Below are 25,537 nucleotides of genomic sequence, written 5' to 3'. Positions count from 1 at the left end.
GTGGAATGATAAACAGTTCTTCACTTATAATAAAAAGTAATAAAAACAAGAAATGACTTAATGAATACTGGAAAAAAATGGGGGAGGAAAAAAAAAGCAAAATAGTTTTTTGAATGCCTGGAAATAAATATCTTTTACAAAACGTTAAAATGGAAAGAAACAATTGGAATAAATTAATAAAAAAGAAACAAAAAAAAACATTGCACTAAGCGCCAATAAAGCTACTTTTTTGGTCAAGATATAACCATACACACTACACGTTAATTTCTATTGATACTGGAATTGTTAGCCATGGAATATATCAACATATACTACATTTCAGTTCACTCCGACTGTCTGAATCTTACCACCTATTTCTGACTCGACCGGTTAAACACCTCCTTTAATCGTTCCAAAGTGGTGAAAATAATTTATAAATTTGTGAATGATATATTTGTTCAAAGCATTGGCATGTTAGGCAGTCTTTTATAAGATTTGTCTGCTTGCAACATACTTCTTATAATAGCATATTACGACAGCTCCATTTTGGATCAATTTCTTGCCTATGCTTGAATGATGCTTGTTTTTGCTTAGAATGCCTGATCATTTTAGAAACAAGTCTTGTCAGTAACATGCACAGGATTTCAAAAGGTGGGGGCCAAATTACAGATTCCAACAGACTGAGTTTAGGTAGGGGCATGAAACATTATGGAAGGGCTTCCTGGGCCCTGAGGAGTGGTCCAATTCTTCCCGACTGAAAAGGGACTGAGGTGAGTGGCTATGCCCCCCCCCCTTCTCTCTGTGCATGCCACTGATTCTTGTTTGTTGCTTGCAAGTTTCGGTGACAAATCTAACTGAGGGTTCCAATATTGACTTTTAATGCCAAATGTAGTACCTGTTTACTTCTTTCATTTCTAGTTTTTGTTTTTTTCAAGCAAACTGCAGAATGTGAACCCTGGAAGTAATAGAACTTTGAGATTCGAGATAACAGTATTATGTTTAACTGATGGCATACAAGATTCTCGAGAAGCTACTTTATAAGTACTTTCATATGTTTGCACACTCTCCAACTAGTCTACCCTTCATTCTTGCACTGAAATAAATAAAACTACCTTGTGAAAAGGTATTACAGGAAAAAGCACCGAAACTTAAAAAAACAGAGATAAGTAAAAAATAATTAATGTTACGAGCCTACGGTTATAACAACCACTTTCACAGGATCGGCTTAATTCTCACTTGAATATGCAGGTTGTCGTCCACTAGGTAAGGAGAATTCTCAGCCATCAATTTATCCACTGTGACTTTCTTGTCGATATCTGTATCAGTGAAATATCTTGACTTTGTGAAGTTCTTTTTACCGGTGACTGTCGTTAACACCTCTTCGTTGTTGACGATGGAGACCATGTACTCCACTGCTCTCGGCTGGTCCAGAACCACATTGGAGTAAAGGACCACCCTGAAGTCCTCATTGTTGGAGGAGGAACCCTTTGGGTAGATTTTCACCTCCCAATCCCAACTGGTGTGAGGGTACGATGACGACCTGGTCGAAAACCTTGGCATCACCTCAGTGAACTTGACAAACTTTGAGTAATCTGAGAGGACTATCCGCTTATCCCACCTGAGATCTGTGTAGTTTCTTACCATGTACCTCGGTGTGCACGAGTCCTTGCATGCCGCCCTGCTCTCCAGCGTGAGAGCGTTATACTTGTAGGCCTCCAGGAGATGCGGCACGAAGATGCTGTGGTACTGTTCCACCACTCGCAACCTCTCGAGATGCTCCAACTGCTCCGCGGTCATTACGGGAAATCTTATGAACTCGATCAGTTCCCCCAGGAGTTTCTCCATGTCTTTGCTCCTCTCGGGATACTTTGGTGATTCTATCCACTTGAGGAGCGCCCTGAACAAGGTCAGTTCGTTTCTGACAGCCAGGTCTGAGCTCTTCAGAAACTGAATCAATTGATGTTTGTCTAGAGCGATCCACTCCTGGCTCCATTCCTGCTGAGAGATGATGTCGTCTGCTTTGGGTGACAGCGCTATGATGCAGGCTCGTATAAGCTTCTGGTGGTAGCACTTTGTCGCGTACTGGTACCAGATGTGGAAAACATCCTTTAATGGCAATTTAGGTATGATGTTCTGTGTCGCGAAGCCTATACAGACTTGCCGTAGATCGACAACGTTGTACTTGTCCGCCAGCATGAGGACCGGTAGAGTATTCTCAAGGGTCAGTTTGATATGACAGCTGTATAAATACCTCAAGAACGCTGGAAAGATGTCAGTGCACTCTGGTTCCTCTACTAACTCTATTTCCTGCAATTACAATGAAAGAGAAACCAACCAATAAGCAAGTTGAATCCTCGTGTTGGATAAAAAAATATTTAAATAAAACCAAAAACCACCCAAAAACATGTAAATTTCTGACAAGCCTTTTTTTATAAATAAAAATTTGATACTATTTTGGGGGTGATATTTATCCCCTTCACAATTAGGGAAAAAACGGATTTACTAATTCTAAGTACCTTACTAAGATTCGCTCAGAAATAGACTGCTGTGCACCGGCCGTGATAGAGTTCTTGTAAATATAGCAGAATGCAAAACCAACAATGCAGATTTAATGACTCACATACCAAATGGTGGATCAAGTAGATGGTCATTGTAAACTGACTTGATTTGGAAAGGAATTTAGTTCAATGAATAGACACATATAACATAGATCATAGGTCACACTAGGAGTGCACAAAATATTTGCTGTGTTACACCTTCGATGATCTTTTAAAAAGATTATCTGTTTTAATAACAATTAATATTTCAATTTTTATAACATATAAACCATTTATGAAGTAGAGAATGACTGTACCTGCTTAGCTGGATCCGTCCAGTCTGAACTGAACATCCTCTCAAAGACTTCGCTAGAACGCACCAGGACCAACTTGTGGGCGTGGAAAGTTTCAAAGTCTACTTTGAGGCGTATATCACTCATCAAGGTGTTGTTGAAAAACCTTTCCAGGTCCCGGAGTGCTTGACGCTCATTTCCAAAACAGTCCTTTCCTACAGGGAAAAAAGAAGAAAAGGGACAGGTAAATGCACTGTATACCAAGTTTCTACACAAAGAAACAATGGCAGTTATGGGCAATTGTTTACATGAATAAACTTTCCTGGAAAACAAAAGTGAATTAAGTCACAATCTTATTTTTGGACAACGTACTTTATCGTATTAATCACTTAATGGAATGTTTGGTTAAAATTATGAATAAGTGGCATTGTTTTATAGTCATTTAATATCTACAATGTCTCCAAATTGCTAATTACAGAATAGCAATATTCCAAACAAATAGATAAAAGCTTTACTGTAGTTTGTACTTGCCCACATACATCGCACTGTGCATACAATACATACATTTAAATGTACAGTAATGTGGTATATAGGTTATATGCTGCATATAAACACAGTACAGAAACAAGAAAACTTTGAATTACTACACTGAACTTTATACTGAAGCACAGTGAATCAACCACCTGTAAACTGCTCCTTACAGCAGTAAATTTGTATTGACTGCATGTTAAGATGAGAAAGTGTAATAGGAGAGAGGAGGTACATGTAGGTAAGAGAGAATCGCAGAAAATTCAGTGTACTTTTTAAAAAAAAATTATTATTGTCATCTTTAATGAGGGTAGTCCTGCTCAGTGCAAAAGCACTGCTTTCTCTCTTACTCTCTTACTCTTTTAAAGGTAAAAACTGAAAAGCTCTTCACAATCTTTGGTCCTCTTAACATTTAAAGCAAATCAAAAGCAAGTTTCATTCACTCAAATTTATATATGTCAAATTTTATTTTATTCTACAGAACTGCATAAGAATCACCTTTCGGAGGAGAAGGAGAAAGTGTATGTGTGTTGGTGAGGCAGTGAGGGGGGGGGGGGGGGTTGGGAGTTGAGGAAAGGGTAAGACAAGGTAATGACACATACCTGGCATGCTGGTAAATTATGAATCAATCCATTCCCGATACAGACTCAAATTTCTTGCTAACAGGTTTTGAGGGCAGAATATACGTACTGATAGCAACTGACAAAGACCACATTCACCACACATTGTTTTATCCAAAGTAACTATAAATATGTTCTTGTCACTGACACATGGAAACTTTAATGCTATGCTCCTGTTAACAACAGAACATGCAGTATTGCATAGATAACCACAAAAAAATCCCCTTTCTTTGGTATGTTTTCCATGAATCATGAGCAATACATAAAACTTATTAACAATTCACTCCTAGAAGACATCCATGCAATGCAATGCATCTACCACTCAGGTACATCAATAACCAGCTACAGGTATTAATGGGAAAATCATATGGCAGTGAAAGTTCACTGACTCCTCCAAATTCAAACGAAGCTTTATTACTTTTCATCGTATGTGAAGCCCACATTATTGAGGTATATTTGCCTCTGCTCTCCACTCTAGCTTGTGACGCGTTACTGCGGTAATAATGTTTCATCTACCGTCTGGAATATTTGAATAGAACGTGAATTATTAAACCCACTGTAAGTTCTATGGTACATGTGCCATACTGTGGAGTGAACCTGCAGATTTGATTGCACAGCGCTTATGCGGCTACTGTACAGTATTAATGGCAACTGTAAATTATGAATGGACGGATACCTGGTCAATTTTGAATGAATCTGCGTAATAATGACAACTCATTCTTCATTAATTTCGAGGAGGTTATTTGCATTAAAATGTGTTTGTTTAATACCATGAACCATGGTGATAGGGCATGAAAGAAATATCATCTCTTTTTAAATACGCATTCTGGAATTGGACCCTTGAGTGTTGTAAAATGCCACCCTGTCCCTCATCACCCCTCTCCCACAACCCCAATGGCAATTTATATTTTATAATTTCAATTCAGATTTTAAGCATTCAATCTCAAATTCAGAGAACTTTGAGACATTCTTCATTTTTTTAAATCTGTCACTGACCATTTGAGGAGACAGAGTCATCATCGTCCTCCTGATTCCCTGAGACGGTGATCGGAGGCTGCAGCTGACTGGACGAATTCACAAAGACCGCCGGGAGGGGCGGTGGCTCGTTAGCCCCACCCACTGCAGCAATAACTCCTCCAGGAACACCTGCTGCAGGCATCATCCTGTGGCCAATGTGGTTGCCACGGGCCTCCGTCTGAACAATGGAACAGAGAGAGAGAGAATTGCAGACGAATAGCTACTTATTATTACCACAATGTACTGAAATCAGCTTAGAAGGATGAATTCAGACAGCCTTGCAATTTAGTGCTGATACAGTACATACAGTATGTGACAGTCCAACCAAGGAGCAGGATTAGGAGTCTTTCTTGAATATCTTCTTTTCAGTTGCCCATTACGTAATTTAAACTATGAAAAGTTACTGTGAAATGCCTGTTCACTATTTGCAGTTTGTGAATTAATCTGTTGAGCTATCTCAAACTACACTAATAGTTAAATGCGACCTGCACTAACAGATGTTTCTTTTACAACGTCCCTCGAAAGTTTCAACATTAAATTTTTCATGATCTACTTGAAAAGTGTTGCAAGCATGTACAGTACTCAGTAGAAGATGGAATGAACTTATTAAAATAGCTCAAATAGACCACATGATTTGTAGATTTATAGAAATCAATTGAATCAACTCAAATGTTTCAGATTTTCCATTGTCTACCGACCAATTTAAAATGGAATGAAGTGAATTAAATAATCCAAAATGGGAAGGAATTAGGGCACGTAATGACTAAAAACATTGTAGTAACTTTGAAACTTTGGCACTGTGCACACCTTAAAGCTCTGAAAGACAAAATGGCATGTAACACAAGCAGAAGTTTGCAATCCCATAAATTACTATTACACTTTTTAAATTGTGATCTGCATGAATTTGTACAACTCACATTTTTTTATTTTGGAGGGTTTCACATATTTTGTTTTTGTGTTGGTTTTAACTGTATATGTCTAGTTGCTGTTTATATATTTTTTGTTTCTTTTACCAGTGGAGAGACAAGAAGAACTTCCATTTTGAAACATGGAAGAAAGGCAACATTACTGTATTAAACAATAGTATAAAACCAACAAATAATTGAATATTCATCTATGGTATATAATACAAAATTTTGCATGATAACAAATGGAAGCTTCTAGACTTTTTACCGTAGCTCTAGCGTCATGCATCTGATACTTCTACATGAATGATGAGATGAAGTAAAGTACATAGAGTTCTAGTCTAAACTACAGCTTTCAGTATTCAAAGTTTGCAATGGTACTGAATCTAAACTACACCATGCAAGGCTACAAAAATGAATTTTTTTGAAATTGATGAAAATGTTCCCCATTACCAGAAAGCTTAAACTTGGAGCAAAAGCAAGAATGATGATATCAACAATTTTAAATTAAACTTTCATTAATATGAGTCAAAGATAACAAATTTGGTCGTACTGTACTTTAAATTGTTGGCCGGACACAGCACTATTACTGTAAATGTGTACAGGTAAAATGCTCTTGAAGATCTTTATATCCAGTTAATCTTAAAGATGTGATCCTGGGTTTACACAGTATTCAAGGTACAGTAGAGGCTTTTAACCCTTATCAAGAACTGGTAACCAGGGATATTGGCCTAAGAATACAGTTGGATTGCTGAGATGATAGTTAGGCACATGACTAATACTCCTAGAAAGATAACTGGTTTTGCATTCCATTCTAAAAAATATATATATCTTCCTTGCTCAAGATATCAAAGGTTCAGTATACAGTACAATAAATGTTCAATAGGAGCAACAACTCCCTGATAGGAGCGATATTACACATATACATTACACAACCAACCAAAGGGTGGAAGCAAGTAAGAGCTTAGGGAGATCTTTCCCCACCCCTCCATCACCCTCTTGTACCCCTTCCCCTTCCAAACAATCAATCACAAACACACAGAATCAGTTCCAAGTTATGCTATGTTACATTACTTAACTGTATACTAGATTACACAGTGATCATAACTCTCTCTTTCAAATTTAAGTGCTTAAATCTACTCTAACACTACCTCTAAACAAAATGGTTTAATATGCAACTTTTCCTCTGATGACTTTCTTCCGAAATGGATTACCGCAAGTGACAATTTACACTTTCATGGATATTAAAAAGTATACTCAATTCTGTGATGCATGCAGAGGATTTCTTTTTATTTTATGCTTAATCTTTACTTTAAGACTCGCGACTGTCATTTACCACACAAGAATTTACCAACAGCCTTAAGAGACATAAACACACTCTATACACCATTTAACTTTTGTTAAAATTACATTTTAGTCAACAGCAATATTACTTTCTTCTGATGTTTTATCAGGGTTTTCATATTCCTTTATATTTGTGAAATACAGCAAAAATTCGAAATGACATCAGGGAACGACAGTATGATCTTACTTGACTTTCATATTTTACATCTATTCATGTTTGTGTTTACTGTATAATGAAATGCAAAATATGGTTTATTAAAGATGGTTGCTATTCCAGTACCACCTCCCTGCAATATAAATGGTACATTAGCATTCATTATATATACTAACAATATAGGCTAGATAATATGGATGTGGTTTTCACTAACTGTAATGACACAGATACCATGCAGTACATATTTGTCATAATCAACTTCTGCTTGGTAGAAATGTCTTCTTTTTTTTTTCATCTTACAAAATTTGTGTTTATATTCAGTTTATTTTCCAAAGTCTGCAACACATGTAGCTTGGCCATTACATTTTGGTCAGCAAAAATATCTGTATAGTGCACATACACACTGCATTTATTTTGACCATTGTACACCAAGAATCATTTCACAATGGTACAGTATATTGGAAGAGAATAAATTGAGTCAAAAGATCTCCGATAAATTATACAAATATAAAAAAAATTGGAAGTTTTCACAATTACAGCATGCCACGACAGTAAATTCTAAAGTGAGAAACTTAAGAGAAACTATGCAATTTTATTTTTGAAAGACGCTATCAATTTCTCGGTAGATTTAGTGAAATAATTTTCATTGAGAACACTGACAAAACAAAACAAAATTTAAAAAGAAATGTTTTCCAGTGTGTTTCAATGTAGCTGATGTACATAGGAATCCTGCGTTCGTTATTAAATGAAGGCCAGAAGATAAATAACCTCTCAACTAAGATAACAACCCCCCCCCCCCCCCCATCCCTTTGCCATATTTTATTAGTCTTGTCACTTTAAACTGGTCTTGCATGAGTTTTGTTAAGTATTTGAAAAAATATTCCCTGGACATTCAAGTAACAAGTATATATTAGGCAATCGTTTAAGACAGCATGTTTCTTACGTGCAACAGTAACTACCAATAATTGAATCTATGAACGTAAATTATCCAAAAAATTTTATCTTTGTTCGGAGGGGTGGAGGTGGGTAGGAATAAAGATATACTCCAGTTAATACTACAGAAAAATTTTAAACCATAGACCCACCTGCAGAGTTTTCAAAGATAGTGAAGAAAGTTTATTTTAACAATTTGATAACCAGCATACCAAACTAATTTACTAGTACCAATGAAGAGATAGAGCAAGAGACACGTCCAAAGCTTTCTCCTAGCTGTGCTTCTGCTCTAATCAATGTAGTGTTATTGCAGGAAAATGCTTTATTCAAGTTTAACAGATGATTAGAATTGTAAAAGGCAAAAAAAGGAAAGCTGTTGGCTTGACAAACACATGTACGGTAAATGATCTTAGGATGCGAATGAATTTTTTAAGGCTTTGAAAGATTTCTACAACTACAGAATTTTTTTTGTGAACCTTTCGTGAAGATGCAGATGCAAAGTAAGTCAGAATGTGCCTTAAAACTAAAATATAATCCCCCCCCCTTTAATATACTATAATTTTAATTGGAAAATTTCTGAAAATGACACAATATCTAATAATACTGTTTAGAGCCTACAACTAGGAAAACTACAGTAGGAACTGTTAAATTTTACAACCTAAGGGCTCTTTGTGAGCCAGCATAAATGAATGTTTGTTGTAAGTTATCCTCCTTCCATATCCCATCCCTCTCCCCCCCCCCACCCTTCTCCCTCTCCCACATGTTTTCCTCTTTTGAAATTTATAGTCACAACGTATAAACTAATGTATGCATATTACTTTACTACAGTGAACAGTATAGGAGTAGCCTATACAAAACTGAAAATCTTACAGAAATTGGTAAACTGAACGAAAATATCTTAAAACTTCCACAAAAGAATGCTGTGTAAAATGATAACAAAAAGGAATATTAACTTGAAGGATAGAACTCGGCACTTACCATCTTTACGAAATCCACATTTATGCTGCCAATAACCATTCCAGTGGGAAAAAAGACACAGAGTTATTCTCATTAAAATTGCACACAACAAACTGAAGATGCATCACCAAGATAAGTTTTTTTGAGTGGCATGAAAACAAAAGCTGTGAAGTAAATTACTTAATGAGTGCTGAAGAGAACAACTGCAAAACCCATTTGGCAAGCTTCAAGGAGACACACACTCACAAAAACACTTTAACAAAGCACGTAGACAGAAGAATTGGCTATAATGTGACCGACACATAAGGTAAACAATGATAAACGATCTTGGTTGCAATGCTCAGTGTTGGAGTGCTCACTTCCCATGTGACAGCATACAGTCATCTGAGTAAAATGATTCAAAATGGTCAGTTCCATAATTGATTCACTGAGTGGACAAAGAGACAACAAAAGTGGTTACAAAAAAAAAGGACGAGAAACAAAACAAGCCCAAAATGCACGACCAACCTTTTATGGTGAAGTGATTTCCTTTAGCTGTAGAAAAAAAACAGAGCCACATTTGAGCAAAGTTTATTATCAGTTTCCTCTTTGTCAGTGGGGGTAACAAGGATTAAATTAGAGCTTGTTAGTCAATGGTCTTTGTTTGGTGGTCGGGCAGTGCCAAGGAAGCTATGTATAATCAAGTTAGTCACATAATACAGCTCACTGGACACAAAGAAGTGAAATCCCTGTCACCAACCCAAAAAATTAGATATTACAAAGCAAAACTTTACAAAGCAAAACTATCATATCCATTGCCCAGACTGCTGGCTGGAAAAAAATTCTGTGACAGTTATTTTATCGAAAATGCTTGAGAAGACTTTCTGCATTCAGAGAGGCCTTACTGTTTGTGTGGGTAGATTTTAAACACTATATTTAGGAAACAAAGGATGACCTAGTTACCAAATCTTTCTAATTACCCACCAGGGCATCAGGGGTTACAGAACAAATTAGATCGACATTGGCATATTTGATGATAACAAAAGTTCAAGGTTGGTTGGGTCAATGCTCAACTAAACTTCAGACTGTGATTTTTCGTCTGTTTTTGTTTTTTGGTCTTTCTGTGGTATACTGTACATATACAAAATCACATAAATATGTCCTTACTACTCTAGTAGGACAAATAAAAAATTTCATAAGAATGTTTAAATACTTCCAATTTTCCACATGTTCAGGATTCAAGTCAATTTCTTTCAGAAATTTCTAATTTTAATCGTCCTAAAAGGAAATTGTGTTTATGAAAAATAACGAGTGTGGGCAAGGGAAAAGATGTGGTGAGCCATTCTTTCCTTGCACTCAAAACACAATGCACCTCCCCTTTCCTAACACCCTTCCCTCCCCTAACCAACCTACATCTCAATTTCTGGAATGCTGATAAAACTTGATAATAATATATCTAGGATGGAAATTAAGACTAATTAATGTCTTCATAAGCCTTTGTTCAAAGGAACAAGCCAATATATACAAGTATTACTAACAACGAACTGTTTTTACAAATTTTTAATTTCCTCATCAGATTATCTGTGGTCATACCGTATAGTGTATATTTGCTGCCCTCTAAACTCTGCGATATTTACCTGATTTTTGTCTTAGGTAGTGGTGTCAATGTGTTACCTGTATTGTGATCATATCATATAGCTATGTAAGATTTAATAGTCTGTAAGTTTTGTGCTTCCCTTACTGTTGCATATATCTATGACTGAAAGAAGGTTGGTTGCATAATAAAGGTTTCCAGCCCACCAGGTACATTGAGATGAAAGTGTATTGGAACAGAACGTAGAGCGCAATAAATCCTGACAAACTGGTCTGCCAATCATCTTACACATCCCTGTTTATTATTATGTATTAGTATTATGTTTAAGTATTTTTTTTTGTCACTGCTCTCAATTCACATATAGACTTAAACTATGATAACTAAATTTTAAAATAAAACGATGTGGGACTTAAATACCACATAGTTGATATTTAAGAGATCAGCCACTTCACTTAAAGCAGTTTTTTTTCAGTTGATGTTGAGTAATTTTCTTTATGTTATTCATTCTCAAGGCTTCCATAACAATACGTAGTTCATTGACCTAGCTGGACGAGTCAAGATTCATTTCAAATAAGTACGTAATAAAAGTCCCGAAATTTGGAAGTTTTCAACATTTGCATACATGTGATTAATACTAAATAAAGAAAAGAGTCTGGACAACCAATTACTGAGAATGAATCAAATTAGGTAATAAATTTACTCACTCATTCAAAAAAACTTATCATGGAATTCAGTTAAAATAATTGCAATCACATTTTGAATAATTAGTCAGAGGTTTGCTGACATCTTTCACCAACTTTTGCAACAAATTGCTTTTATACTCTTGTGGCAGTCCCTATAGCCCTCAACAGAGACAGTCGCATATATGACAACTCTAGGATCAGAATGACTGACAAGCAGGAAATGACCTGAAACAAAACTTATGAAGGAAATTATTTCTAATCAGGCCGACCCAGCCCTGACCTTGGCAAGTGATAACATTATATCCCAGGATATAAACAGAGATAAGTTCACAGCCATAATTACAATCTGCAGAAAGGATTGAGGCAGTATAAATGGTAAAGTGAATGTTGATTAAGATGTATATAACTAAGACAATAAGGATTTGATAATACAAGTTATTGTTTCTGACATCTCAGTCTGTAGCAAGGACTCTAGCAGCAGTGAAGTGATGTAGCCTTTACAATACACAATTTACATACTGAGGATTTGATGTCTACAAAGTGATTGTTTCTGACATTTAACACAGCCAAGTGATCATGGTGACGATAATTGGATTGAAAACCCCAAACTTTGTCTGGTTTAATAGGGTAGTAGGGTATTTATGAACATAAATACTTAGGCTACCTGTCTGCAAACAACTTGATAGAGAATGATAACAATTCACAACACTGGACAATAACGATGAGATTCAGAATGATGTTAAAATCGAGACAGAACTAGTAGATCACGGTGTTCGTAGAATGCTAAAAGAGGTGCGGATACTGACCCAGAAGTGGTTCAATGTAGGCCCAATGCTAAAAAGGTACAAATTTGTGTAAGTTTTAAGGTAGATTGAAATGCATTTATAATGCATAGGTGTTGTTTGGAGACAGGTTAGAGAGGAGTCAAGTAAATCCAAAAAGTTTTATCAAGTTAAACAATAGTTAATAACAAATTTATGCACATGTATGTAAGGTATGCCTGTTTATTGACTTCAAGTGATCAACAAGGTTCTTACACTAATGCAGAACCACCTACGTACATAACTAGTATCCAATTCAATCACAATTTACAGTACAGTGCTGCTGGAGTTTGTCTTAAAAGGTTTCAGATTTTGTCTTTTATTGAACTGAAAAGACCATTGACATCCACCTACAAAATAAAAAGGGCTCTTGCATAAGTTTCACTATTAAAGGTACTGTAACTCTACACAACAAATATGTTTAAGCAAGTTTTACCCTTCGTGAAATTACATCAGACATCAAATTGCACAAGGAATGGCAATATGGGTAATGCTTAGAGAACAAATCCAAAGAAATATACAGTCAAATTTGAGATGCATATGAAATCTTACTGTGCATTTCAAAACAGTTGTCACATACTGAACACACATACACGTACACACACCATCACCATCGCATAGATTCTTTTACATTCTTGAAGTATAAACAGAGAGACACTTTGGTTTATGAAAAGGGACACTTTCAGGTTTTCATAATTAAACGTGGAGGTTACATCCCCTGGACCTTCTGCACACAACCCCCCCACCCCCCCTCCCATCGATCCACCAAACCTGGTCATACAGGCTTTTGATCAAATCAAGCAAGCAGCAGAGCTAAGGAGTAACTAGTTATGGGTACACTTTTCTTCATAGAATGGATGATCAGTTTAAAGCAAGTTCACAACATTATACAACATCTTATGTTTTTCTACAATTTGAAACCCTTAGAACTGCTTCAGTTAAGATCACCGAATTCCAAATATTTCAAACAAGTATCAGGCTGTCCTGAAATGACCGTTGACCCTCAACAACAGGCTTCTTGTACTAAATGTGACAGATACATCAACATACTAAATATGACATTTATCATCCATTGTTGAATTATTGTGTAATTATTACATGGTTTCGAAATTTAACCCCTGGTGAACTCAAACGACCACTGACCTCCCCCAACAACATTAGGCTTCTTGTAGTCAATGTGGTACAATTACATACCAAATATGGTATCTGTCCAAGCTTCCATGCGATATTATGTTTAGGAATGTGCGTTAGTCTACAGAGACAGGTAAGAGGGGAGTGAAGTAAATGTTTAGCGTTTGTTGACTTCAAATGACCTTTGACCTCCACCAAAAAAAGCAATAATAGGCTCCTTAAATTTGATATAGTACATCTACAAACCAAATATGAGATCTGCCCAAGGTTCCCTTCTTAAAATATCATGTTCATCTTTACAAGGTTTTCACAATTTGACCTATTATGACCCCAAATGACCTTTGACCTCCACCAAAAACAATAGGCTTCTTGTACTTAATGTGGTACTTTAACACATTAAATAGGAGGTCTGCCCATGCTGTTTACAAGGTTTTCTCATCTTGACCTCTGGTGACCCCAAATGACCTTTGACCTCCACCAAAAACACTACACTTCTTGTACTCAATGTGGTACTAACTACACATTACATATGAGGTCTGCCCATGCTTCCCTTCTTGAGATATCGTGTTTACCGGGTCATCACAATCTGACCCCTGGTGACCCCAAATGACCATTGACCTCCATCAAAACAATAGGCTTCTTGTACTCAATGTGGTACTTCTACACATTAAATATGAAATTGGTCAGACCATCCCTTCTTGAGATATTGTGTTTACAAACTGGGCATCACAAAAGCACACACACACAGACACCCCCAGACATACACATACATACACGATCATGAATGCAAAGGTTACGATTATCATCGAATCCAATAATTACAGCAGAACCAAAGCTTAATCAGTTATTACTACCTACTACACAGTGAATGCACGATACATGCTTTGTCTGGACTAAACACAAAGTAAGATGATGCATTAAGAAATTCTTATAACTTTTGATTAATTACATAAATCTGCAATAGTCTGTCTTATTGTTGTTTGAAATGGCAAACCTTTGCTTGATAAGCTCTTCATTAATAACAATTACATACATAAAGTAGGTAGCAGGCTAGGTGGTCTGTGATGTCAAGATGGAAGAGTTCTTACAAAATCCCTACTTTACCTTTTTATAACATTTTTAGCAAAAAACTAAATTGTTTACTTGTCCTTGGAATGTGTAACAATTGAAAATAATTTGATTGCCAATTTTTCTGCTAAATTTATTATGGTACCATTGCCAAATGGCAGTACCAAATTACTATGGAGGAAGTTGTTCATCTGATTGTTAGTGCAATAATATTGGCCTTCTAACTTTTATACCTGATCATCAGTTTAATAAGCAATTCATTGGTGCTTATTTACCCGATCATCGGTTACGTAAGTGATATGCTGGTGATTATTTACCCAATTTTGGTTTAAAAGGGGTGCTTATTTACCTGATAATAGCCTGTTAAAAATGCCTGATGTAAGGCTCATATAATTCAAGCCTTACCCTAACCATATCTAGTCCTAACCCTATTTAACAGTTCATTAAGTGAAGCACTGGTGCTTATTTAACCTGTGGTCGGTTACATACAGTAAGTGATGCACTGCTGCCTTACTTACCCGATCATGAGTTAAATAACCCATTCTCATTTACCCAATCTAGCCTGGTTTAATATGCCTGATGTAAGGCTTATTTAACTGACCATCAGGGGATATTGGGCATGGCAACAGGTCTAAATCCAGGGGTGGGATGTACATACCCCTCCCCTTTTCAACCCAAGCCCCCCCCCTCCACCTCAACACACACGGGAAAAAAGGGTATTAGCACAACCTTATATAGACCTTTGTATAAAACTAATTTGAAGTGTAAATATGGCTCAGGAATTCACCACTTCACATCTAAAATCTTTTTTCTTGGGCGGACCCCATAACCCCCTACACTGGAGTTGGCTTGAGTGTCTTCAGGGCCATAGTGCCTCTGAGTGCTTACAAATATATTGACAAAACAGATATATCATTTCTTTGGGTATGCTCCTTGGACTTTTATACAATACACAACACTATGATAGTAAATTAAGCTGCTTCATTGCAGAATATCCCACAATTAACTCTTGAATCTCCCAGATTATGACCAGAAGTCCCTATTGTAAACAATATATTGCCCTTCTCAAAAAGCCCTGTATGTGTGACTGTAAGTTGCGGGGGATTCTGCAATTGCTCCAATGCATTTGAACGCTTACAGTAGCAAGATTTGGCTGCTTAGATGGAATGCATAGACACAATTTCGTTCCTTTATGGCTTGGTAAGTCCCACAGCTCACAGACTGTTGTCCTGTAAACAAGCAAGCACACCATGCTTATCCCCCCCCCCCCCCGAGGATGAAAATAGCAACAGCCAAGTACTGTTATATGGCCTAATAATTAGTTAAAATTAGGCCTGGTACTATTACTAGTAGTAGTAGTAAGCCTAGCCTATCTAGAAATCGTACATGGATGGAATGCGTTAATTTTGAGAAGTTAGGAGCGCGATTATTCTTTTTAAAAGGATAGTGGTCATGACGATCTCTCTGAATTTAAAAGTTCAAAGTGGCTATTGTTACGACTAGTCGTAACAATAATTCTCGACTACGCATGCGCAGTTGCTATTTTCATGACCAGGAGTACTATTTTTACGACGAGGAGAAACAATAATTTCCGGTTAGGGTTAGGGTAAGGGTTAGGATTGAGGTTTAGGGTTATGTTTAGGGTTAGGGTTACCCCTACTACATGCGCAGTTGCTTTATTTACTTTAATGCGCTTGAATTTGCCTTTGTCGTAAGAATAGTTTATAAATAATTGTTACGACTCGTCGTAAGAATAGCCACGGCCTTAAAAGTTCACTGTAGCCGACAACCTTAGTAAGTTAGGCCTAGTAATAGTACAGTAGCCTACTGACCCAACACAGTAACAGTAACACTGTAACATTTCAACTTACTTCAACAAATGTATTCACTGACAATGGAACGAAAGATCATGTATGGGTCTGCAAAGACACCAGATATGTGCTCTGCTTATTACTAGTCTGAGTTGGAATTCACTGAGTGCAGTATTATTTGTTCCAATATGTCACAGGTAGCACTCTTACTCTTACTAGTCTTAGTCTTATTGTTAATTCTCCGACAGGATGTTTCTTGGCCTTGTCATTGACTTTTCGATGTTTTCAATAAAAACACCAGGTTGACCAGAAGGTTGGGATCTTCGCTATCCGAAATATTACAAGTATATGCTAGACAAGTATAGCATCATGACGTCATCTAATAGTAGCTCCCTGGTAGTTACTACGGGGGCCGACTTGATTCTGCTGCTTCGAATTGTTCCACCTGTGTACTTTTAGGGGCCCAGACACCGGGATTGGGAGGCATGATTTTCAATAGGTATTCAAATTTACCGAAATGGATACAACTAATTTCGTATTTGCCAGTGGGTCTAGGAGGGCTAGAGAATGCTTCATAAAAGTTATAAATTTCAGGAACTTCAGAGAATTCGCACCATGGACCCCTTCCAGGACGTTGGCCATAGGCCCACATTGGACCCTTCAGCGGGCACACCGGCAGAAGGTTGACACGCTACGCCGGTGTTAATCCACAATAGCTGACACCTTCGACACTACTGAAAGTTTGTCTGAATACCCCCCCCCCCCCACACGTACCTTCCCTTCAACTTGACCTAAACTAGGACAGTAGCCCAGAACTTACAAGAAATTAACAATTAAGTGGACTATCGTCATTTTCATCCATAAATAATAATACTTTCTTTCATGGTTGGAACACGTGTCCTCTCAGCCTACTTGCATGAGCCCCCTCCCCTCACCCCTCCCCTCACCCTCCCTAAGAACATTGATTTGCTTGATGATTCTCCGCTGTTTTAACAATAATTCGGTGACAAGCAGGGGCAGGGGGTAACTGGTCGAGGAACTCGATCTGCAGCGTCGGATAATGCCCACCCCAACCCCCACCCTCAGCCGGCAGCCTTGTTCGTCAAATTTACATGCGTAATTATAACATAATTGATTGGATAACAATTTTCAAGGAGGGACGAGTAATCTTCACGTGTAACCCTTGAAAACTGTATACACAAGTAACTTGCTCAATTCCACCTTCGTTTACTGTTGTAGTATTTTCTATCGTAAATTGTGTAAACACAACGTGTAGGTAAAGTTCAAAGTTTGCATGCATAGCAAAATCATGACAGTAACAATAAATAACCATATCGTCTGCCATCTGACAATGGCTATGTACGTTAAAGCCAATGAAAGAGGAAGTATTACGACTAGCATAGCCTATATGCCAGTGATCCGCATACATATTCTGTAGAGAAGTCGCACCTAGAGTACATGTACCAGCCTATTTTATGTTTTATTGCAGGCTTGTCACAGTATGTGTTTCATTTGGTAGGTTGTTGCTGTATGTGGTTTCAAAATGGCGCAAGAGCAAACCACGGATGTTCTCAAGACATTGAAGGAAGGAGCCCTGCAATGTTCCCTTTGTTTGGAACTGTTAAAAGATCCTAAGGTTTTGGACTGTCTTCATCGCTTTTGTCGTCAATGCCTGGATGAACTTTGCTTAAAAGGAAAAGCGCAAGTTGGTGTGATTGTATGCCCCTGTTGTAGGCAGAATACGAACGTTCCTGCCGGTGGTGCTAAGATGCTAAAATCGGATTTCTTGCTTCACGATATTCTTGAAAAGATTCAAGGTAGAGCCAAAGAAGTGACTGGTCAATGTGGCTCTTGCTCAAATACAGGTGAATTACCAAAGTTCTGTAAGACCTGTCAATGTGTCATTTGTTTAGCATGTGTTACGCAACATGAGAAGATGAAGGTGCTTCAAAGTCACGTGGTGGTATCACTTGATTCTCAAGATGTTTCAGAATCTCCACCCCAAGGAGAGACCGCTAAGGTAAGGCTTGGATCACAGAAATGCTCTGTACACCGCGAAGAGACTTTGTATTATTCGTGCACTTCTTGCGCTGGTAAAATTATTTGTAATACTTGCTTTAACACGGCACATCGACAACACCACATCAAAAGCTTTGAAGACGTTGTATCAGAACTGAAACAAGGAATGAAAACAGAGACGAGTTCCTTGTCTGAGATGACAAGTTCAGACCGGGAGGCATTACATTTGATCGAAAAGAAAAGACAAGAAGTGAATCAAGAAATTTCAAAGGGCAAGATTTTAATCGACAATGTCTCTAAAGAACTCATAGAATCAATCAAGCAAGAAGGTCTGCAACTTCATTCTCAGCTTGAAGATAAGGGTAGAGTTTTATCCTCAGCCCTTAACTTAATGGAAGAGAAGATGAAGAAAGACATGGCACGATCTGTCGATATTCTCACGAAGACTGAGTCCTATTTGTCCCAAGCTGCAGCAGATGTATCTTCCATCACATCGGGTCGTGAGTATCTCGGAGAATTGCAAAAAGTGTCCTCTGCAACACAGGGGAACACGCTTGACACCGACTGGATAAAACGACAGTTCCTTCGATTTTGTCCTTCTGGAACAACGCCCTCAATTGGATCCGTGAGTTGCAATCACAAGTGGGTTCTGGAAACCTCTTGGGATGTCGGACTGATTCATGAGGCAAAGGACGCCATCACTGGAATGGTGACGTTACCGTCGGGTAAGCTACTTCTCTCGATCTCCAGGGAAACGCAAGCGACATATGTGATAATTTCAAATAAAGATGGGAGCCTAGGATGGAGGAAAAACTTTTCGATTCAGAATTTCCCGCCATTCACACCTTGCTATGCTATCTCACTGGGAAAGAACACCATCGTCATGGCATGGCGCCATGTCATCACCAGATATGACATGTCAACAAACAAAGGTGACTCCTACGGTATGAAGATACCACACGGCACTATTATAAATAGCATAGCCGCAGATGAGGCAGAAGAACGAATCATAATCTCGCACAGCGGCAAGAATGAAATACGATTATATGACAATGAAATAAACGACGCGCGGGAAACAATAGTTGGTGAAAGTCATCAACGAATTACGAAAATTGTTTCACACTCATCCACAGAAACCTACCTCCTTTGTGATGACCAAGGGACGGCCTTTGCTGTTGACAAATATGATGGGAAAACCACAACAGTCTTTCAACCTCCAAGTGGACCAAAAACGACGACATTATCGGCCAAAGCAGTCTGTGGGAGCAGAGAAAAGTCCGTATTCGTGCTTTGGTTATCTGATGCGGTTGCGTGTGTGGCGCAGTACATTCAGTACGGTATTCCTGTAGCAAGGTTTGAGACCAGTTGTGATGCTGCCCTAATGTCTGTTACCACTAGAAATGGAAAGGAGTGTCTCGTTATTTGCTCCTCTAGGGGTTTATTCCATGTTTATTCAATATCAGAGGATTAAAGATCCTGGTTTTAGCGTGCCAACGTTTAACATGACTATACAACATAGCCTAATACGTTTTCAGAAAAGTTTGACTTTTTGCCCTCCTGTCAGATTCAGTGTCCTTCTAAATTATTCCAAGCAAATTGTACATGACCAAGTATAAAACCATTTCAAGTGTTTGTTAATGAAATTAGCTCCTATAGTTTACAGAAGTTTCAATTTTAGTGTACACATTTGTTTAACAAGGGACGGACATATCTATTCATTACTTTTGATACTTACAAGTTACCAATACACATGTTTTGCTTTAAATTAGTGTATGCACTTGGGCTTGGAATATTAAAACATTAGGCTGCGTCACCGCACGTAGGCATATCTATACGTAGGTCCTAATATAAATGCACTGGAAACTATTGGTAACTTTCAACATATAAGACTCGTTGCTTGCTGTTAATTCAAACCTTTGTATATTTGCGTCAAACACTACATACTTTGATGACAAAGAATTATTTATATCGTCAACCGTGGCCAATATGTTTGATAACGTTATTTGGCATACTATCACGTTGATCACATTGAATTAGTCACATTGATTTTGTCACATTTAATCACATTAATTAGCGTGAATAAATCAACTGCAAATCTTGATACACAGTGTGCTCGCGTTATCTACTACGCAAGACGAATGACCGATATATGAATCTTATTTCATTTGATTGATATCGGTTCCGTTATTGCATACGGTAACACTTATAAGGACATAGGCCTACCTATAGAAACGACTACATATACGTTATCACCTCTAAAAATAACAGCCCTTCTGGTAGTGACATGTTATGTATAGAATTTAAATTGCTATCCAATACACAGTTACTCCGTTGTGACACTGAACTGAAATTTGGTTTGGTTAACGTATGCAAGTGTGTGTGGGGGAGGGAGAGGAAAGGTAGGTGGGTTGGTGGGTAGGAGACACAATAACGTGGTTGGACGTAATGTGTGTTTGTTAATAAAAAAGTGTGTCCAATAATTTCGTTGCTGCAACGTTGGGCATTGTATGTAAAGTGTCTCCGTGACATACGACGTAATAAGGTCAAAGGTCAAAAGAAAACAAGGATCAAACTTGGTCAACTCTGTGGCGTAAAGTATGGCAAAAAACTTCCCTACAACTGATGATCTTCAAACTTGGTGGATGTATGCCTGGGCATGGGTTGTTGTACCTCTGTGAGTCATAACACCATGGGGTCAAATGTCATTAGCACTAAAAACTGGCTAACTAAATGTCATACCAGGCAGAAAATTAGATCTTCAAATTTAATATATAATTAGTTAACGCTAAACGTGAGGGACACACAGTCACTGGAAGTCAAAGGTCATATTTTTTCCCCCTCAACAAGTATGTGGATTTATACATGGGCAAAGGCTCTTGTGCTTTAGTGAGTGAGCGTCTAAAAAATAAAGGTCAGAGGTCATTTAAACCAAACACTGTTTTGGGGAATTACAAATGTGTTCACCAGATGGGCTTACAACGTGGTGGGCATACATGAGCATGTGCTGTTGTGCCTCTATGACAAACTGTTGTTTTGAGTATTATGTAGGCCTACTGTACATGCCAAAATGGCTAAATCTGTCATAACCATGTTGGAATTGTATTAATTAACATAAAATGTGAAAGGTCAATGAATGTCAAAGTTTAAAATGTTTTCACAAACCCCATAAACATAATGCTCATGGACAAGTTGGAGCTGACACTTCATGTCCATATAAAACTTTGAAATAATTCAAACTTTTTTTTCAGAAAGATTGATTAAGTTATGAAATAATGTTGACGTACAAGTTTGCTAAATATTTGCGTGAATTAAACTTGTGTGATTGTATTTATTGCCCGTTTTTAAGATTCTAATTAAGTCGTTAGAAAATGAATTTATCAAATTGATTACATTTACAATATACTGAATTGTTTTCTTTAACATGGAAAATATATCATGGAAAAGGTCACTCATAGCCTTGACTTGTTGACCAAATATAGACTACGATCTACTTATTGCACAAACTATGTTTGTATATATATCAGAATGTGATGTAAACGATGTCATTCTAAATATGAAGGGGAAAGAAATCTGATTTGGAAGAAATGTTTGTATTTAAGATTTAGAAAAAGTTTCTATTATTATACATTTAAAAGGAAGTAATTTAGCCTCAATACTGTATGTCAAGTGACATGTAAATCTACAGCAACATGTAACCAGCTAACATTTCGGTTATTATTCGGAAAAGAATAGTAAATGTTATGTATGTTTTAGTATGATGATGAGTGTAAGAGGGTTGTCAATTTTTGCAAATACATATAAACTTGAAATGTTGTCATTTGATATGTAATCTTTTGTGCCATTGATTTGTTGTATTCTGGGTAAGGATCACGCCCAAGTGAGTAACTGCATGGGACCAGGGAGTTGTTATGGAATAAAAACTCCCTGATGGGACACGTGCACTCGATTCAATCAAGTCTTGCGATCTTCAATACTTTGCCATTTTCCTGAGAAATGTCTCCCTCCCTCTGGATACGTTTCATGCAATTAATGGATGAAAAGAAATTGCCAGTTGACTGTTGGTAAGATGGTCTTGGTATGAGGTTATATCGTATCGTATCGTAAAGAAGTATTTATCATCTATAGAGAAGGCTTTGAAACTGGATTCGTGACTTCATAAGGCAATGTCTGTGCGGGTTAGAGGGGATGGGAGTGGTGGGGGTGGGGATGGGGTTAGGCATGGGAAAGTTAGGGAGATATTTATGGGTGGGTATACTGCAGAACAGGAGAGGTGAGATCATCAAATACATTGCTAACATACTAGCAAGGAAAAGCATCCAAATTGATCAAGGGACTTTTCTTTGTGGAGGAAAAAAACATCCTTCCAGCAGTTTGCTACAAATGCCCATTAGGGTTTACCTGCTCTGCTACAAATATCAAACTATATACACCAAGCTGCCAAAAAAGGCATTCACAAAGGGATCCAAGTAATTGTCCAAAGACAAGACAAGCAAGATATCAAACAAGTTGGTCAATACAAATCTAAAATAAAAGTAAGATTTCTTTCTATATTGTACAATATATTGTTATGTATGAAAACTATTGACATTTCATGATAAATTTAAACCAAAGAAAGAAAAAATAATCATAATAATCATAATACCTTAAAATTTACTTATGATTGTTCATTACTGAGAATAAAAAACAAATTACATATTTGGGAAGTAAATCATTTTTTGCTTTGGGAAAAGTTGGGTTGTGGTTGGAGGGGTGGACTGGCTCTCCAGTAATGTAGCCAGTTGAATTTCATTTCTGAATTTGTCTAATTGTGTTTTATATGCCATCAGATAAACTTATCCAAACTGGCGCAGAGTGTTGGTCGTCACTTTGAATAATTGACAATAATACTACTCACAGCTCAAGTGATAATACCAAACACAGAGCAGAGTTTATTTAGAATGCTAAAGTATTCTTTTGGCCTCTGCTAAAATGTTGATAAGCTATTTCAACTTCATGATATTAGTCAGAAAATCTCAACATCCTTAAAAACAGGCTGAATTCCAACAAAAAGACAATACAAGAGGCCATTATGGGTGATATCTGGATGGAAAGAAGGTTTGGCTAATAGGCAAAATGTCCTTTCTTAAATCATGATTAAAGGAATTTTAAATCAAAGAAAGAAATTGTTACTTAACTCTCTAGGTAGATCGAGCTACTTAAATGAGAACTTTTATTTTGACTCTTTTAAACAACTAAAATATATGGATTTGATATTTAAAACAGATTGCACTGTCCCAGTCAGAGAAACAGGATTGCAAGTGCAGTCTTCAACGTTTTGGATCCTTTTCCAAATCCTGAGTGAAAAAGTGGATTATTTCAAATATCCAACATTTGGTCCTACGCATGAATGAAGCACTACAGTCAGCAGAAAATACTATGCTGCCTCTATCCTCTTGATTTTCCATACACCCATGTCACAAAAGGTTAAGTGATATCCATCCAACTACTTCTCCTCCAGTCTTCTCACTCCCCCACCCTTGTCCCCCTTCCCTACCCGCCAAAAAGTAAAAACCCATCACCAAATTCATCCTCCTCTATTGGTTTCTAATAGTTAAAATTGGTTTAAAGAAGCAATAAAATCAATGGTTAGTTATATAGAACTTCAAGATGGTATGTAGCCTGTCATTAATATACAGTGCTATGCTACACATGTGCTGCATGACAATGCTGTTTATATATATACTGTATATAAGATGAAGTAGGACCTAAAACTCCTCTCATGTAATAAAATCATATAATTGCATTTAATAGGATAGCCCAGAAAAAAATCTATATTCTACTGATGTATTAAAGCGGAACAAATTTTTAGCATCCTGGTGAAATTTTCATCCAATTTTTACGGTACATTGCATTCTAACGATGTTGATAGTAGAAATCGTCACTGTTTTAGTTACCACGTTCATTTCTGCTGCAAATCATGTCAACGTCAGATGCTGTTATCACTACATAAGGATTAAAAAACTAGTTTCACTAGGCGACTTAGAATATGTTCTTCACCTGCCAAATGTAACTTTTCAGTGATATGCTTCATAAACCACTGGGCATTCATATCTCTGACAGTATGTGACGTTTGTAATGCTAATGATATAAAATATGAAAAGAAAATATTTTAAACTGTGGACTTCAATTCAACAAAATATGTGCTGTTTACCTTTTCTTGAATCAGAGAAAACTAAATGAATGAAGAAGAATACAGACCGAATTGAAGAAAGCAGACCTAACTGATCGTTGAAAGTCTTCATAATTTAGCATTTCTTTGAAACAGGTAATGAGAAATGCTGAGTCTGTCTAATTTTCATACACAACTTCAATTGGCAACATTGCACCGTTTCCTCTGTTAACTTTTGAATCCATTCTTACATACTACAATGAACAGTAATTTAGTTTCTTTCTTTGGCTGTTCAGGGAAACAGGACTTCAAAGAAAAGGATATTCCTCAAAACTAATCTTGTTTGCATCAAAAGTTACACTCTATCCATTATACTCTTTGAACAATTCCCATAATTTGATATTGAAAAGCAAATAGAACCTCTCCTCACACCCAAACCATCCCACCTCCACCCACTCACACCCAACCCATCCCACCTCCACCCACTCTACCCTTTACCTAACTACAGTGGCCCAATTACTTGAGACCAGTTAGTCTTTGGCTGTATAGATTGAACAGACTTAGAGCTTGATTGAATAGAAGCAAGTAGAACCTTTCCTCACATGCACCTGTCCCACCTCAAAACCCTCTAACCTTTACCTAACTACAGTGTCCGATTACTTGAGACCAGTCAAGCTTTGGCTGTATAGATTGAACAGACTAAGAGATTGATTGAAATGAAGCAAATAGAACCTCTCCTCACATCCAACCCATCCCACCTCCATCAACTCTACCCTTTACCTAACTACAGTGGCCCAATTACTTGAGACCAGTCAGTCTTTGGCTGGATAGACTGAACAGACTTAAAGATTGATTGAATAGAGGCAAGTAGAACCTCTCCTCACATGCACCTGTCCCACCTACACCCACTCTACCCTTTACCTAACTACAGTGCCCCAATTAGCCAACTTGAGACCATTCAGTCTTTGGCTAGATAGCCAAACAGACTTAGAGATTGATTGAATAGAAGCAAGTAG

General features: G+C 37.3%; 2 protein-coding genes across 5 annotated transcripts; one reads left to right on the top strand and one right to left on the bottom strand.

Annotated features, from left to right (window-relative positions):
- Positions 1–848: 848 nt before the first annotated feature.
- LOC139971173 (BTB/POZ domain-containing protein 17-like) lies at positions 849–16,640 on the bottom strand. 4 transcript variants are annotated; one of them, XM_071977418.1, is made up of 6 exons: positions 16,415–16,640; positions 9,775–9,801; positions 9,289–9,313; positions 4,954–5,152; positions 2,834–3,024; positions 849–2,286 (listed from the first exon to the last, which is right to left on the bottom strand). In XM_071977418.1, the coding sequence occupies exons 3-6, from the start codon at positions 9,289–9,291 to the stop codon at positions 1,192–1,194; spliced, it is 1,488 nt and encodes a 495-aa protein (XP_071833519.1). In that variant the 5' UTR covers positions 9,292–9,313; positions 9,775–9,801; positions 16,415–16,640; the 3' UTR covers positions 849–1,191. The 4 variants fall into 4 exon arrangements, with proteins under 4 accessions (XP_071833519.1, XP_071833520.1, XP_071833521.1 ...); XM_071977419.1 differs by lacking the exon at positions 9,289–9,313; XM_071977420.1 differs by lacking the exons at positions 9,289–9,313; positions 9,775–9,801.
- Positions 16,641–17,670: 1,030 nt separating this feature from the next.
- Positions 17,671–22,182, top strand: LOC139971166 (uncharacterized). The gene has a single exon (XM_071977404.1). It carries the CDS (start codon positions 17,898–17,900, stop codon positions 19,842–19,844), a length of 1,947 nt encoding a protein of 648 aa, XP_071833505.1. The 5' UTR covers positions 17,671–17,897; the 3' UTR covers positions 19,845–22,182.
- The last annotated feature ends 3,355 nt before the right edge of the window (positions 22,183–25,537 follow it).

Source organism: Apostichopus japonicus, chromosome 8 (genome assembly GCF_037975245.1).
Source record: "Apostichopus japonicus isolate 1M-3 chromosome 8, ASM3797524v1, whole genome shotgun sequence".
NCBI classification, from domain to species: domain Eukaryota; kingdom Metazoa; phylum Echinodermata; class Holothuroidea; order Aspidochirotida; family Stichopodidae; genus Apostichopus; species Apostichopus japonicus.
The sequence above is the reverse complement of the archived record's forward strand: the minus strand, read 5'-3'. Positions and strand labels throughout refer to the sequence as shown.